Source organism: Miscanthus floridulus, chromosome 3, assembly GCF_019320115.1.
Source record: "Miscanthus floridulus cultivar M001 chromosome 3, ASM1932011v1, whole genome shotgun sequence".
NCBI classification, from domain to species: Eukaryota; Viridiplantae; Streptophyta; class Magnoliopsida; order Poales; family Poaceae; genus Miscanthus; species Miscanthus floridulus.
Genome location: NC_089582.1, coordinates 132,501,800 through 132,515,390, shown reverse-complemented (window position 1 = coordinate 132,515,390; position 13,591 = coordinate 132,501,800). Strand labels below are relative to the sequence as shown.

The 13,591-nt window shown below is 45.9% G+C and overlaps 2 protein-coding genes across 2 annotated transcripts; one reads left to right on the top strand and one right to left on the bottom strand.

Moving 5' to 3' along the window:
• Positions 1-449: 449 nt before the first annotated feature.
• On the top strand, positions 450-8,287 carry LOC136546994 (exocyst complex component EXO84C). Its single transcript, XM_066538962.1, has 7 exons — positions 450-689; positions 1,254-1,348; positions 1,532-2,570; positions 3,421-3,939; positions 7,351-7,539; positions 7,647-7,783; positions 7,898-8,287. The coding sequence occupies exons 1-7, from the start codon at positions 585-587 to the stop codon at positions 8,142-8,144; spliced, it is 2,331 nt and encodes a 776-aa protein (XP_066395059.1). The 5' UTR covers positions 450-584; the 3' UTR covers positions 8,145-8,287.
• A 194-nt stretch (positions 8,288-8,481) lies between these two features.
• LOC136546993 (protein CYSTEINE-RICH TRANSMEMBRANE MODULE 9-like) lies at positions 8,482-9,233 on the bottom strand. Its single transcript, XM_066538961.1, has 3 exons — positions 9,120-9,233; positions 8,814-8,994; positions 8,482-8,719 (listed from the first exon to the last, which is right to left on the bottom strand). Exons 1-3 carry the CDS (start codon positions 9,154-9,156, stop codon positions 8,674-8,676), a joined length of 264 nt encoding a protein of 87 aa, XP_066395058.1. The 5' UTR covers positions 9,157-9,233; the 3' UTR covers positions 8,482-8,673.
• Positions 9,234-13,591: the final 4,358 nt, after the last annotated feature.

The following is a 13,591-nucleotide window of genomic DNA, read 5'->3' as shown; positions in this document are numbered from 1 at the left end:
TCCTTTAAAATGCAGAAATTTTATAGGAATGTACAGAAATTTTATAGAAATCAATTTATTTTCATAGAAAAAATGTAGAAAACAAGATTTTTTTTCTATGTTCCAAAGGGGCCTTATAATGCTTCTAGAATTAAGAAGTCCTAGAGAAACTAGAGATGTACAAATCATAAGAATTTCTTGTATTTATAATTACAGGCTGTTATGGCTAATTTGAATGAAAATTTGGCCGGATTTTAATGGGGAGATCGAACTGTATTGCAGGAATGGGCGGTGGAAGTCGAGAAGAACAGAAGGTTACTGATCCTCCTGACGCCGAATCGTCGACGGCCCACAGTTTCTCACCTATCACAGGACCAGGAGGTCCAGGACACGCCAAGCCAGAAAAAACCCTACAAAGTAGCCCCGCGGTCGCTGCCGGTGGGTGGCTACCCGTAACGGCACTCCAGTCCACTTCCACTTCCACTCCTCCACCGCCGCCTCCTTCGTCGTCTCGTCATTCACTACCGGCTCGCCGCGCGCCGAGAAATCTCCCCTTCCCAGATTCTTTCCTGTGGGAGGCTTCCGAGATCGCGCGGAGGTGCCGAATGGAGAGCAGCAGCGGAGAGGAGCTGGAGGAGGAGTTCCCGGGGCACGAGTGGATCACCCCGCAGTCCTCCGTCAATGCCGCCTACCAGTCTCAGACCGAGAAGGTTCGATTTCTCTTTCCTTGCTCCGCGATTCAGATGTTTCTTCTACATTCCGGCCAGCATACAGTGGGCCAGTGGGGAATTTCACCTGCTGCTGTGCCCGGCTAGTTCCTCCTTCTTTCGTCGCTGTGCGGCTGGGGCTGCTTGGGCTTGAAATCACGCAATTTTGGATCTAGACCCGTTGCAATGGTGTTATGGTGGGTAATATCGCGTAGGAAGAGGAATTTATCCAGCATTTGGCCCTAGACAATTTCCCCTCTTTTGCTTTGGAAAGATCTGCTATTCTTGAATCCCGTGTTTTTGTTCTCTGTAACACAGCATGTTCTCACCGAGCCTTGATGCATCAAAACTACAAGCATAACCAAACAAAAGCATATCACCTTCTACTAAAAAATGCAAGTAAAATCTGGTTACCTTGTCATTTTTTTATCGAGATGGACCAAAGGGTTTAGTGTTGCCTGCATCCTTTTCTGCCAGGACTGGTACAGAGAGGGGCTCTAGTGGTTGCCATTGCTAAAATGTTCTCATTGGTGTGGTGATGGTATTCATCGATTGTTGTGCTTGCAGGGTATCAGGAAAATTTGCTCCGATTTGTTGGAATTGAAGGATGCTATTGAAAATCTGTCTGGAAATAGGCAATCAAAGGTCCTGGCTTTTCTCAGGTAATTACAAAATTCATGCCTGATTTTTTCTGCTCTAAAAATGAATGAAACAAATGAAAATTCAGAATTCAATATGTTTCCTTTGCTCATACTTGAAAACTCCAGTCTATGGACTCATTTTTCCTCTTTTTTTAACCATTTTCCTATGGGTCAATGTTTTTCTCCTTTTCACTATTTGCACAGAATTTCTGAGGAGGTTGTTGAAGCAGAACAAGAGTTAATTGAGCTACAAAAGCATGTTTCTTCCCAAGGAATTCTTGTGCAGGATCTAATGAGTGGTGTGTCCCGTGAGCTTGATAATTGGCACAAATCTAGCAAGGAAGAAGATGCGACAAAAAAGGATCCTGAAACTGAACTTGATGAAATTTTGTCTCATAGTACCCAGGATCCCAAAGCTATTTTTCTAGATAAGTTAGACATTTTGCTTGCAGAGCACAAAATGGAGGAGGCGGTTCTTGCTTTGGAAGCTGAGGAGAAGAAATATTTGGTTGCAGATGAATCTGGTAAAGAATCAAATGCAGAGAATACTGCCTTTAAGACAGCACTGATTAAAAGGAAAGCAATTCTTGAGGATCAGCTTGTTAGGTATTGTGGACAGCCAGCTTTATCTATGACCGAACTAAGGAAGTGTTTGTCTGGTTTAATTAAGATAGGCAAAAGTTCTTTAGCCCATCAAGTACTTCTGAAAGCTTATGGTTCACAACTGCAGAAAAATGTTGAGGCATTTCTTCCTAACTGTTCAATCTACACACAGACTTACTCTGCAACTTTGTCGCAGCTTGTTTTCTCAGCTATTGCAAAAGCAGCAAAAGAAACTAATACGCTACTTGGAGATAGCCCCATGAATACAAACCGGATTATCCAATGGGCTGAATATGAAATTGAAACCTTTGCACGTTTGGTTAAAGAAAATTCTCCTTTGCCTGAGAGTGTTTCTGCCCTTCGCTCTGCCTGTATATGCATCGAAACTAGTCTCCATCATTGCTCTTGTCTAGAATCCCAAGGTCTGAAATTCTCAAAATTACTTATGGTACTATTGCGCCCTTATATCGAAGAAGTTCTTGATTTGAATTTTAGAAGGGTGAGGAGAAAGATTGTGGATGGGGCAAGGAATGATGATATTCTGCTTCTCACCCCTCAAGAAGGATCACCGCTCTCTGGTCCAGTTTCACCAAATGTTATGCTTACAAGCAGTGGAAAGAAGTTCATGTCCATTGTCAATGTGAGTTCTTCGTTGATTCTTATCTTCTGATATCTCTTTTAAGTGAACTTGCCTTAATGCAACCTTTTATTTTAACTTGTCTGGAAATTCAGCTTGCTGTCATGTTGGACTGTGCATTTTGATTTCTGTGATTTGTCCTACCATATATCTATATCTATATCTCTACATCTAGACATTATATATCTATATCTCTACATCACTATATCTATATATCTATATCTATATCTATATATCTAGAGCATGCAATTACGGCACCTGTCTATTTATGCAACCTATCCATGTCAGCAAGCCATGTCATCTACTAACATGCATTTATTCTTCCACGTCAGCATACCAAACTATCCACTAAAATTCATTCGCGATCCTTGCAGCAATGCGCGCGCGGGGTACCCTTCTAGTTTTTTAGATGCACTACACCCAGTGAATTCTTACTGAATTGAACAACTTGCAATCAATGAGCATTTGAGTATTTCTAGGGTCCATTCAGTCTCTAAATTCTAACAGACACAAGCAGTCTGCACACTCTCTAGTCTCTACATATGCTAGGTACTTGGCACAGGCAACCATACACAATAGCAATAACTCTCTGCATGAAAATATCTAGGATAAATAGATGTAATGCATTTTCTTGACTCAATGAGTGATGAGTTTGTGTAGAAACCATGCTACTGCAGTCAGTTTACTGGTTATGCACTTATGTGCCAGCGTTCAAAATATGAATAGAATAATCTTTCACTGGAACATGGATTACTATACTTCGTGGTTTATTTGATAGTTTCGCAAATTTCTCTACTTCACCTGCTATTTGATACACTGAAGCAGCTGATATATATGCATATCCTCCTTACAGGATGTTTTGGATCAAATCCTTCCAATGACCATAGTTCACTTTGGTGGAGCAATTCTGAATAAATTTCTCCAGCTTTTTGATAGATATGTAGAAACACTGATCAAAGTCTTGCCGGGGCCTTCTGAAGATGATAATCTACTGGAGTCAAAAGAGCCTGTTGAATTTAAAGCTGAAAGTGATGCGCAACAACTTACACTAATTGGAACCACATACACTGTAGCAGATGAGCTATTGCCAGCTGCTGTAACCAAGTTCTTTGACATGCAAGCTGAGAAGAAAGGGGCTGGTGGATCAAGCGAAGGCCTTGGCCCTGGGTCCATATATGCCATGGAATACAAAGAGTGGAAACGTAATTTGCAGCATTCATTGGACAAACTGAGGGATCACTTCTGCCGACAGTATGTCTTATCTTTTATTTACTTGGAAGGGAAGTCACGATTGGATGCTAAAATGTACTTGGGACGGAAAGACGATGATCTTTTATCTGATCCTGATCCCTTGCCTTCACTGCCCTTCCAGGTGATTGTATATTTAATTTTTTTTTCGCGACCATGCCTAAGCACATTTTCATTAAGAGGGTAATTGCATATTTGAATTTCAATGATTTGATATCAAATGTTTACATATGGTACTGATGGAAGGTGTAATTTTTTTCCTTGTCTACCTGGAAAAGTGTTTTGTATGTTTATGACATAGGTGCTCCATCATATGTTTCATTACACCCCGTCACCCCTCGATTGAAAATACAAGTCAGTTTGGGGCATTGACATGGTGGCTAAGATGATGTTTAGCCTTAACAACCAATTTCTGTGAAAATATATGTTATTAAAAATAAAAATAGATATTATGAAGGTAGTTTTCGTGATGTATCTGGTAGCATCCATCTTAGATTCCCAATCTACATTATTATCTATATATTGATTATCAAAACTAAAAATGTCTGACCAACATGGATCCTAGAACGTTTATATTTCAGATTGGATGTACTATACTATGCATCGTAAGGGAAAAAATGTATTATGAAGGTATTTTCATGATGGACCCGGCAGCATCCATATCCATCTCACCTTATAAATCTACATAACTATGTATATCTTGATAATCAAAACAAAAAAAAAATTACCATAGCATTCATCTTACAATGTCAATCAGAGAAGCCTTGAAAAGGATGAAAGGGGGCAAAGCGATGGGCCTTGATGGTATCTCAATCAAGGTGTGGAGATGTCTCGGGGATATAGCTATAGTATGGTTAACCAAGATGTTCAACAATATCTTTCGATCGAACAAGATGCCTGAGAAGTGGAGAAGAAGCATATTGGTACCAATCTACAAGAACAAGGGAGATATCCAAAGTTGTACTAATTATCAGGGAATTAAGTTGATGAGCCATGCTATGAAGTTATGGGAGAGTCATCGAGCAGCGTCTGCGAGGAACGACGCAGATATCAACAAACCAATTTGGTTTCATGCCCGGAAGGTCAACCACAGAAGCAATCTTCTTAATAAGACAAGTTATGAAGCGGTTTAGAGAGCAGAAGAGGGACCTCCACTTGGTTTTCATTGACTTGGAGAAGGCTTATGACAAGATACCAAGAAATGTTATATGGTAGTCTTTGGACAAACATAAAGTCCCATCAAAGTACGTGACCCTCATTAAGGACATGTACAACAATGTTGTGACTAGTGTTCGAACAAACGATGGTAACATAAATTACTTCCCGATTAAAATTGGACTTTATCAAGGGTCAGTCTTAAGCCCGTATCTCTTTGCCTTGGTAATGGATGAGGTTACCAGGAACATACAAGGGGATGTCCCTTGGTGTATGTTGTTCGCTGATGATGTAGTGTTAGTGGACGAAAGCCACACGGGAGTAAATAAGAAACTAGAGTTATGGCGGCAGACCCTTGAGTCTAAAGGTTTTAGATTGAACAGAACTAAAACTGAATACATGAGATGCGACTTTGGCGGAGTTGTACATGAAGAGGGAGATGTGAGTTTGGAAGGTCAAGTAGTGACTAAGAAGGATACCGTTCAATATCTGGGATCGATGCTACAGAGGGATGGAGATATTGATACGGACGTTAGTCATAGAATCAAAGCAGGGTGGATCAAGTGGCGACAAGTTTCTGGCATCCTCTCTCACAAGAGGGTACCACAAAAGCTAAAAGGCAAGTTCTATAAAACGACGATTAGGCCGGTTATGTTGTATGGAGCAAAATGTTGGCCTACAAAGATTCGACATGTTCAACAACTGAGTGTTGTAGAAATACGTATGTTGCGATGGATTTACGGTCACACAAGAATGGACCGAGTTCGGAACGATGATATACGTGATCGTCTAGAGGTAGCACCAATTGAAGAAAACCTTGTCCAACATCGGTTGAGGTGGTTTGGCCATGTCCAAAGGAGACCTTCAGAGGCACCAGTGCATTGTGGAGTCATAAGTCAAGCTAATAATATGAGGAGAGGTAGAGGAAGACCGAAATTGACATGATGGGAGGCAATAAAAAGAGATTTGAAAGCTTAGGATATACCTAGAGATCTATGTTTGAATATGAGTACTTGGAAAGCAGCTATTGAAGTGCCTGAACCGTGACTTGGGGCTCTTAGTGGGTTTCAACTCTAGCCTATGCTAATTTGCTTGGGACTGAAAGGCTATGTTGTTGTTGTTGTTGATTCATCTTACAATGTAATCTACATAATTATCTGTATTTTTTTTTTGAGAATTACACAGTACAACGTAGATGCCCACAACATATACGCACACTCACTCCTATGAACACACGTACGCAAACCCACCCCTATGAGCACCTCCGAAGGACTGAGCCGGCAGATCATGAAATTCATGAAGTCACCACAGGCGCCTCGCTGTCGACGAGGATGTCGCCTACCACTGAAAGCATAGCGCCGTTAAATCTTGGAATAAATCCAGGAAAATGTGAGCACCTGTACCAAGTCGGGAACTTGAACTCGGATGGACAGGTTCCACCACAAGAAACCCAACCAACTGATCTATGATTGGTTTACAATTATCTATATATTGATTACCAAAACAAAAAAGTTTGACCAACATGGATCCTGGAATGACTTCTATAATTATCTATGCATTATCTATCTCATTTTAGACTAGAACAAAAAATTAAATTTTAGAACAAAAAACTACGCACCATAAACACATCGTGTTTATTTGTGTTAATTTGTTGGCGAGCAAATGTTTTTAAATGAATGGGTGCGAATCCAGTCCTCCTTGCAAGGACCATCCCTGTGACGTTGAACGGTTGAAGTGTGGGGAAGGGCAAATTGTATTGCATATTAATATAACGAAACTATAAAAAAAAGGGCGTACCCAGTGCTGAGAGCTCCCGCTCTGTGCGGGGTCTAGGGACTATGCCAATTAATATAACGAAACTATGCCAATTAAATATACACATCTTTATTCAGGGTACTGCATTTGAGTTGGATAGTTGTAAAGTAACTTAAGAGGGAAAAGGAAGGGCGAGATGTATTGCATATTAGTATAAAGAAACAATGCCAGTTCAATGCACTAGTACACATCTTTTATTCAGAGTATACATTTGAGTTCGATCAGTGTAAAATCTGTAGCTTAAGAGGGGAAAAGGCAATGATGTTTCATTGTCATTTAGCTTATAAGTGCCATTTTGTGGTTCCTTTGCTATCCAGTGCTTATTCTGCTGAGGAAAAGCATGTGTGAAAAATCTAAAGTTCTGTTTGGCAAATCAGATTGAAGTTAAAGGAATTCTGTTTTCCAGTGTTTTACATTCGACTCACTTATTCTGTTACTTGAAATACAACAATATGTCCACTACAACTTGGTTTAGACAAAAGTTATTATCCAAACACCCAAAGATTTGAAAGTTGATGTTCCAAACAAAGTCATCTCACCCATCTGTTTTTGTTCTTCTTATTAGGCGCTGTTTGGAAGATTGCAACAGCTAGCTAGTGTCGCTGGTGATGTTCTACTGGGAAAAGATAAGCTACAGAAGGTCTTACTCTCAAGGCTAACTGAAACAGTTATCATGTGGCTCTCCAATGAGCAAGAGTTCTGGGATGTCTTCGAGGACCGGTCTGTCCAACTCCAGCCTTCAGGGCTGCAGCAGGTATGTTTTCTCGTGTTCTCGTGCTACTTTGATGCAAATGCTGAAGTTATCAATCATAACCAGAGCTGTCTGTGGATGGTTTCTCTTTTCTTGAATGCTCCTTGCAGCTTATTCTTGATATGCACTTCATTGTTGAGATTGCTGTCTGTGGAAGGTTTCCACATAGACCAGTTCAGCAGCTTGTGTCCACAATCATAACCAGAGCAGTTGCAGCTTTCTCAGCAAGGGGTGTTGATCCACAAAGGTCTGTAACCAGAATCCTTTTTCTATTCTTTTTTGTAGTATTCTCATAATGTTTTAGGTTGCATGTTTGCCTAGTGTTTAACATCACCTTGTCCTTCCACTAAAAAAAATTCAGTGTTCTTCCTGAGGATGAGTGGTTTGTTGACACCGCCAAGGCTGCAATTCACAAGCTCATGCTGGGGAATTCTGGGTCTGAGTCTGAGCCCGAGCTTGAGGTGGAGGAACATATTGCTCTGCATGGTGAGATCTCTGATTCTGAAGAGAGCTCAACTCCGTCGACAGCAGGATCAGAAGACTCGTTCGCTTCTGCGAAGAATGATGATCTGGAAAGCCCTGTTTACTTCACTGATCCTGAGAGTTAAGAACTGCTCAGGCCTTCGTTGTAGATGTTGTTACAGTTTATTTAGAGTTTTATTATCCCGCATAATTGGCAGAATTCAGAACCGTTAAACATCGTTGCCCTCATGATAAGAAAAAAAAAAGAACCCAGAAATACCGTTGGTAATTATGGTCGTTATTATTGTACCTTGTCGCTTATCTGTTTCTTTTCCAGATTGTCTGTATGATAAATCTTTATTCCTCTGTTCTAAATTATAAGACGTTTTAGCTTTTCTAGGTACGTAGTTAAAAATAATGTATTTAGAAAAACCAAAACGTCTTATAATTCGGAACGGACGGAGTACCTTCATGCATGTATCACAATTCACAAATACAAACCTCATGCCAGCATAATAAAAATTGATGGTACGTGAGTAACGTTACAGGTAGTAGTATCACACACTGATTATTCTCTAGGCACGAACGGACTCTGTGACAATTACAAATGGAGACTTGGTGGAGAGAGCATGCGTTCGGTACTTGGAGGTACTCTACTGCTTTCGCCGGGCTTACTTAGCAGCACATGTCCAGGATGCAGCAGCAGCAGAGGGCTGCACAGCTGCAAGGCAACCAAGCGGCCGGCGAGTGGGGGGGTCAGTGGATCATCACAATATTTATGTATGGCACGTGCGATCGAAAGGCACGAAGCTTACCATCCTTCCCAGAAGGCCTTGTCGCCGCGGCTCTGCGTCTGGGGCGCCACCACCTGAAGTGGCGGAGGGTTCGTCATGCCACTGTTGTAGCTGCCAGGGTACCCCGGCGGCGGCGCCGGCTGCACGTAGGTCGCCTGCATCGGCGGCGGCTGCACGTACGGCTGCCCCGCCGGCGGGTACGCTGCTTGGCAGAGCGACGGAAACACGAAAGCACGCGGTCAGTTCAGCACTTCAGCTGTGATCAAAGCCGAAGTCGCAGGAGAAAACAAGTTTCCGGAGACCGGAGCTCGTGGAGGATCACCGTACCTGTCACGGGCGCCTGCTGCTGGTTGTAGTAGCTCATCCTCTTCTCGCTCGCGCGATCGATCGTGCCTCGTTCGACGCCCAGGCGCAACCAAAACTGGTAAAAGTTCGTGGGTGGGTGGGGGGGGGGGGGGGGGGGGGGGACGGACTCGGCGAAGCTCTTGCGGCTTGCGCGCGCGCTCGTTTTTATATATAGGAAAACGCGGAGAACGAGCAGGGATCGATACGGACAAGGACTTGGTGTGCTTCGATGTGATAGGAAGCAGGAAGCACGCGGATAGACGGCACCGGGCGGCGGCCGGCCGGCCTCGGTCACGTCGGTTGTTAGCTCAGGTTTGGCTGTGAACAAAAACAGGCGGAGTGTCAGAGGCGGGCAGCACGGGGGAACAAGCATGGTAACTTAAAGACCAAGAATTTGAGGGATGCACGGGGCTAGAAAGGCTCACAGGTGCATTTTTTGTGTCACCTTCCAAGTTCCGAGTACCAAAACGCTTTTATGCACTGCCATTTTTAGCGTAGATGAGAACATCTCCAAGAGCTGCTATATCCCACTCAGCGGCGGATTCAGGGGGGCTCGAGCCCCACCTACCGATACCGGAGCCCAGGGAACCTCCTGAATTTTTAGACAAAATTCTATCGTGTAGGTGAGACTGAGACTTAAAATCCACCAGCAGTCAGAGGTAGGTTGCTATCACACTTTTGTTGAGCCCCATAAAAATTTTCATCGATCCGCCGCTGATCCCATTGGCCATCGATAAAATTCTTTAAAAAACGGCTAAGTAACCCCCATTCTCCAAAACCCCGAGCTCGCCATCTCGCGTATGGCGCTCGGCATAGAAGGCGAGGCTTTTTTTTTTTGAGAATTCAAGGCGAGGCGAGGCTGGTTCGCTCGCCACATCAAGAGCTCCTTGTAATCGCAGCCGCCACATCAAGACCATGTCTCAGTCGCTGCGTGTTTCAAATCTGGTGTCCAAGCTGTAGGGAAACCCAATCACCCCGCCGGGGACGAGTTGCATGTCCCCCAGCGGCCGGCGACAGGATCCCTTGTTTAATCCAGCAAGCCGAAGGGTGGGAGCAGAGCCGGCGTCCTTGGATTGGTCCTGCAGTGATTTTAGTTCGGCTTAGATAAATCAATCTCAGCTTGTCCTGACTGAATGCATCCTTCGCTGGATGCCTGGATCAATAAGCTATTTGAGCTAATTTCATTGATAATTTCAGACAACCTGATGAAGTCCTGTGCCATCATTACAGAACTTACAATAGCTGAAATTGGTGCTATTTTTCAGACAAAGAGGTTCTAAATTAACTCATGCATACAATAGCTGATTCATGAGGCTGATCTGCGAGTTACTTATTGTCTCATGAGTGATGAGTACAGTAGCCTATGCTTGTCTGAACTTTAGCTTATTGTTCCATACAGTACCTCATTCATCAGAACTTAGCCTATGCGGAGGGCCCGCCAAATACTGCTCCTATCAAACTACCCACTGCAGCCAATGTTCCAGGGGCGCACGTCTGGTTACTTTTGTAGACAATCTCACGACCTGGACGTACGTGGTTCTAGACGCCCTCGCGACCTGGCGGCCGGTTGCCGCAGCTAATTTCCCATGGCGATGGCGGGCAGGATCGACCTAGATATAGGCAGAGAGCCGTTGTGACCCTCCAGCGCGCGAACCTGACGTAGACGCCCTCGCCATCGGATCAACGGGTCTAGTTCCGTTAATTTGCTGATGTGGCAACTTTTAATTTTTTTTTGAGATTCCGTTGCTGGCACTGTCCATTCTAAATAGTTTTGGAAAGCAGGTTTAGAGATCCAATCCAATTTTCCATTTACTCTTGGAGTTGCTATGATAATGATAAACCATTCTCCTTTTTCTAAACTGGTAAACCACTCTCCTTTTGATCATACTTAACTTGAGCAATTCTAGCAGTAGCCCCAAAACAGGACCTCTGTTTTTCATTTGGGCGTTCCCCCATTTTTGTTGGTCCAGTTTGTTTGGTTCCACTCCAACAGCAGCACCCAAATTTGCCCCCCCCCCACCATACACCCACCCCCAAAATATATTATGATAGACACTGACAAAAGGGACCCGCAAGTCATTCTCTCCGCCCTTCTCCCTCCTACTGGCCGCACAAGCTCCTTCTTCCTCCTACTAGCCGCACGACCAGTGGCCACTCCGGCCTCGCGCGCCCCTCCTCCACCATGGTACGGCAGTGGCCTCTCCAGCCTCGTGTGCCCCTCCTCCACCATGGCGTGCTCCCCTGCCTCCGTCTCCACCTCCGCGTCCCTTCCCGACGAGCCCAAGTCCGGCCTCCGTGTCCCTCCACCATGGCGCGCTCCCCCGCGTCTCCACCCTGCGGACGACAGTGGTCTCTCCGGCCTCGGGCGGATCCGGAGCTGGGCGGATCGAGTCGGCGTCGGGCGGATCGAGTCGGCATCGGGCGGATCGAGTCGGCATCGGGCGGATCGAGTCGGCATCGGGCGGATCCAGTCAACGTCGGGCGAACCTATGGGCACGGGGTTCGCCGGCACGCGTGCCACCACTGGCACAGCTCCGACCGGGCGCATCTCATCGAAATCCGCTCCTCCGTGTGGCCGCGAGGGCCCTGCGCCGCCGCAGGCGCTGCCAGTGGGATTTGGAGGGAGGGGAGGGGTCACCGGAGGGGAGCCGGATTCAGTGGAAAGTCACAGCGTAACTTTTGCACCTCCATCCACCGTTCAACACAGATCCAACAGCTGACAAGCAATCCAGCCCAAAGTATCAGTATTTTATAGGCAAGGATAGAGCAGAGGCCCCCGCGCCGGCTTCTTCACGCGCCGCCGCGCCGCGTTGACGTCGTACACCGCCGCGGCGTCCTCGGCGGGGCTTGCCTGCATCAGCCCTCGCGCGTCGCTACGCCGCTGCGCCGCCACGCCACGCTCCCATGGTGCTTGCCCGCATTGGTACGGCATGGGACGAGCGTGCGAGGCTGTCGCGGAGGGCTGCACGGCGAGCGACTACCGTCGCGGACACGACGTGCACGGCCGGCGTGGCGAGCCTGCGGCCAGCGCTGTGTGCGTGCACGGCCGGGCCAGCGCGGAGGGCGGCGTGGGCATGTCACGCCTGGAGTTGCTCACGAATGAAGGAGACAGCAGAAGGAGTATTGCATTCAGGCTTAGCGTATTATGTCATTTTACGTTTCTTAGCTGTTTGTTCTGTCAAGTGGACCAGTATGGTCAGCGTCTGTAACAAGGCTTAAGAGCCAGCACTGTATCGGATCCGACATCTAGACATTTTACTATCGTAGTAAACTCGCCAAGGCGTAGAGGTTAACCTCACCGACGTCCTCGTATCCGCGTTCCCTTGCTTGTGCTCACGTCGCCGGTGACCACCGACGGCCAAGGGTGTGACAAGTGGTATCGGATTTGTTCTATCCTCGGTGTGGGTGATGAGCAACCTCCGCTCTTCATCACCGCCAGCTATCTCGTCACTCCATAAGTTTCCGATGACCTACCGACAGTAGATCCAGTGGTCCAAACCCTCCTTCCCCTTTGCCTCCATCCCAATCCATCGATCCCTCACCAAATCCACAAATCCGGGCTTACCGTGTGAATCTCGCTTGCTTAGATCGCGATCGTAATTCCGGTGGGTAGGATGATCTCGGCCTGCGCCTTTGTGGTGTTCGACCAGAGGTCCCTCCTTTGGGTTGATCGGGCCAGCAAATGGATTTAGCGGCGCCTTCCACCAAATCCACCAAACCCTACCATCTCTAGCACCGTCTACGGTGCAAGTGTTCGACTAGGGGACTACACCGACAATCGTGGTTTGGCGGCGAGAACCAAAGTGAGCAATCTTCAATTCTGCTCCTTAATTCATCTCTTAGCACACTTGGGTGAACAACGAGGGTTGCGAGGCAGCTGCCTTCCCGTAAAATTCTGTAGTTGCTTCACTCAACTTGGTGCGGTGGTGTTGGTGGGAGAGTGTCCGTGAACTCGGGTTGCGAGACATTTGTTCTCATGCAAAATTCCAAGGTTCCGCCTCACTCTCAGGCGGCGGTGTTGGTGAACAAGCAGCAATCGGGGAGGAGTCGTCCAAACTGACTGTTTGATCCACCCTTTTAGTGGTCTTACCATACAGTGGTCATCACGGCTCCAGTCAAACCATCCAAGCAGACTCAAATCCTGCTGGACATGTCCAGGAGCACGGATGAGGAGAAGCAATTCGTGGATCAAGTCATGGAACATTTTGATCTCTTGTTTACCAGAGTTAATGACATTGGGGAAGTACAGCAGCAGATGAAACAAAAAATGAACATTAGAGGAGCCGCAATGGATGCCTATTCCGCTGAGCAACATCTGATAGCACAACAAGTCAAGGCTAATGGTGCTGTTGTAGCTCAACTCACAATGAGACAATTTGATCATGAGGACCAGTTTGAGGATCATGCTTCTGAGTCTATCATATTTGATGATGAGCAACCCCACTTTGAGAATG

Excerpts from the sequence above, each read along its gene's own strand:
- LOC136546994 (XM_066538962.1), top strand. The coding sequence starts at position 585 with ATGGAGAGCAGCAGCGGAGAGGAGCTGGAGGAGGAGTTCCCGGGGCAC. Across the intron at positions 690-1,253 it reads ACCAGTCTCAGACCGAGAAG|GGTATCAGGAAAATTTGCTC; the intron begins GTTCGATTTCTC and ends TTGTGCTTGCAG. Across the intron at positions 2,571-3,420 it reads AGTTCATGTCCATTGTCAAT|GATGTTTTGGATCAAATCCT; the intron begins GTGAGTTCTTCG and ends TCCTCCTTACAG.
- LOC136546993 (XM_066538961.1), bottom strand. The coding sequence starts at position 9,156 with ATGAGCTACTACAACCAGCAGCAGGCGCCCGTGACAG. Across the intron at positions 8,995-9,119 it reads GCAGCAGGCGCCCGTGACAG|CGTACCCGCCGGCGGGGCAG; the intron begins GTACGGTGATCC and ends TCTGCCAAGCAG. Across the intron at positions 8,720-8,813 it reads AAGGCCTTCTGGGAAGGATG|CTGTGCAGCCCTCTGCTGCT; the intron begins GTAAGCTTCGTG and ends GTTGCCTTGCAG.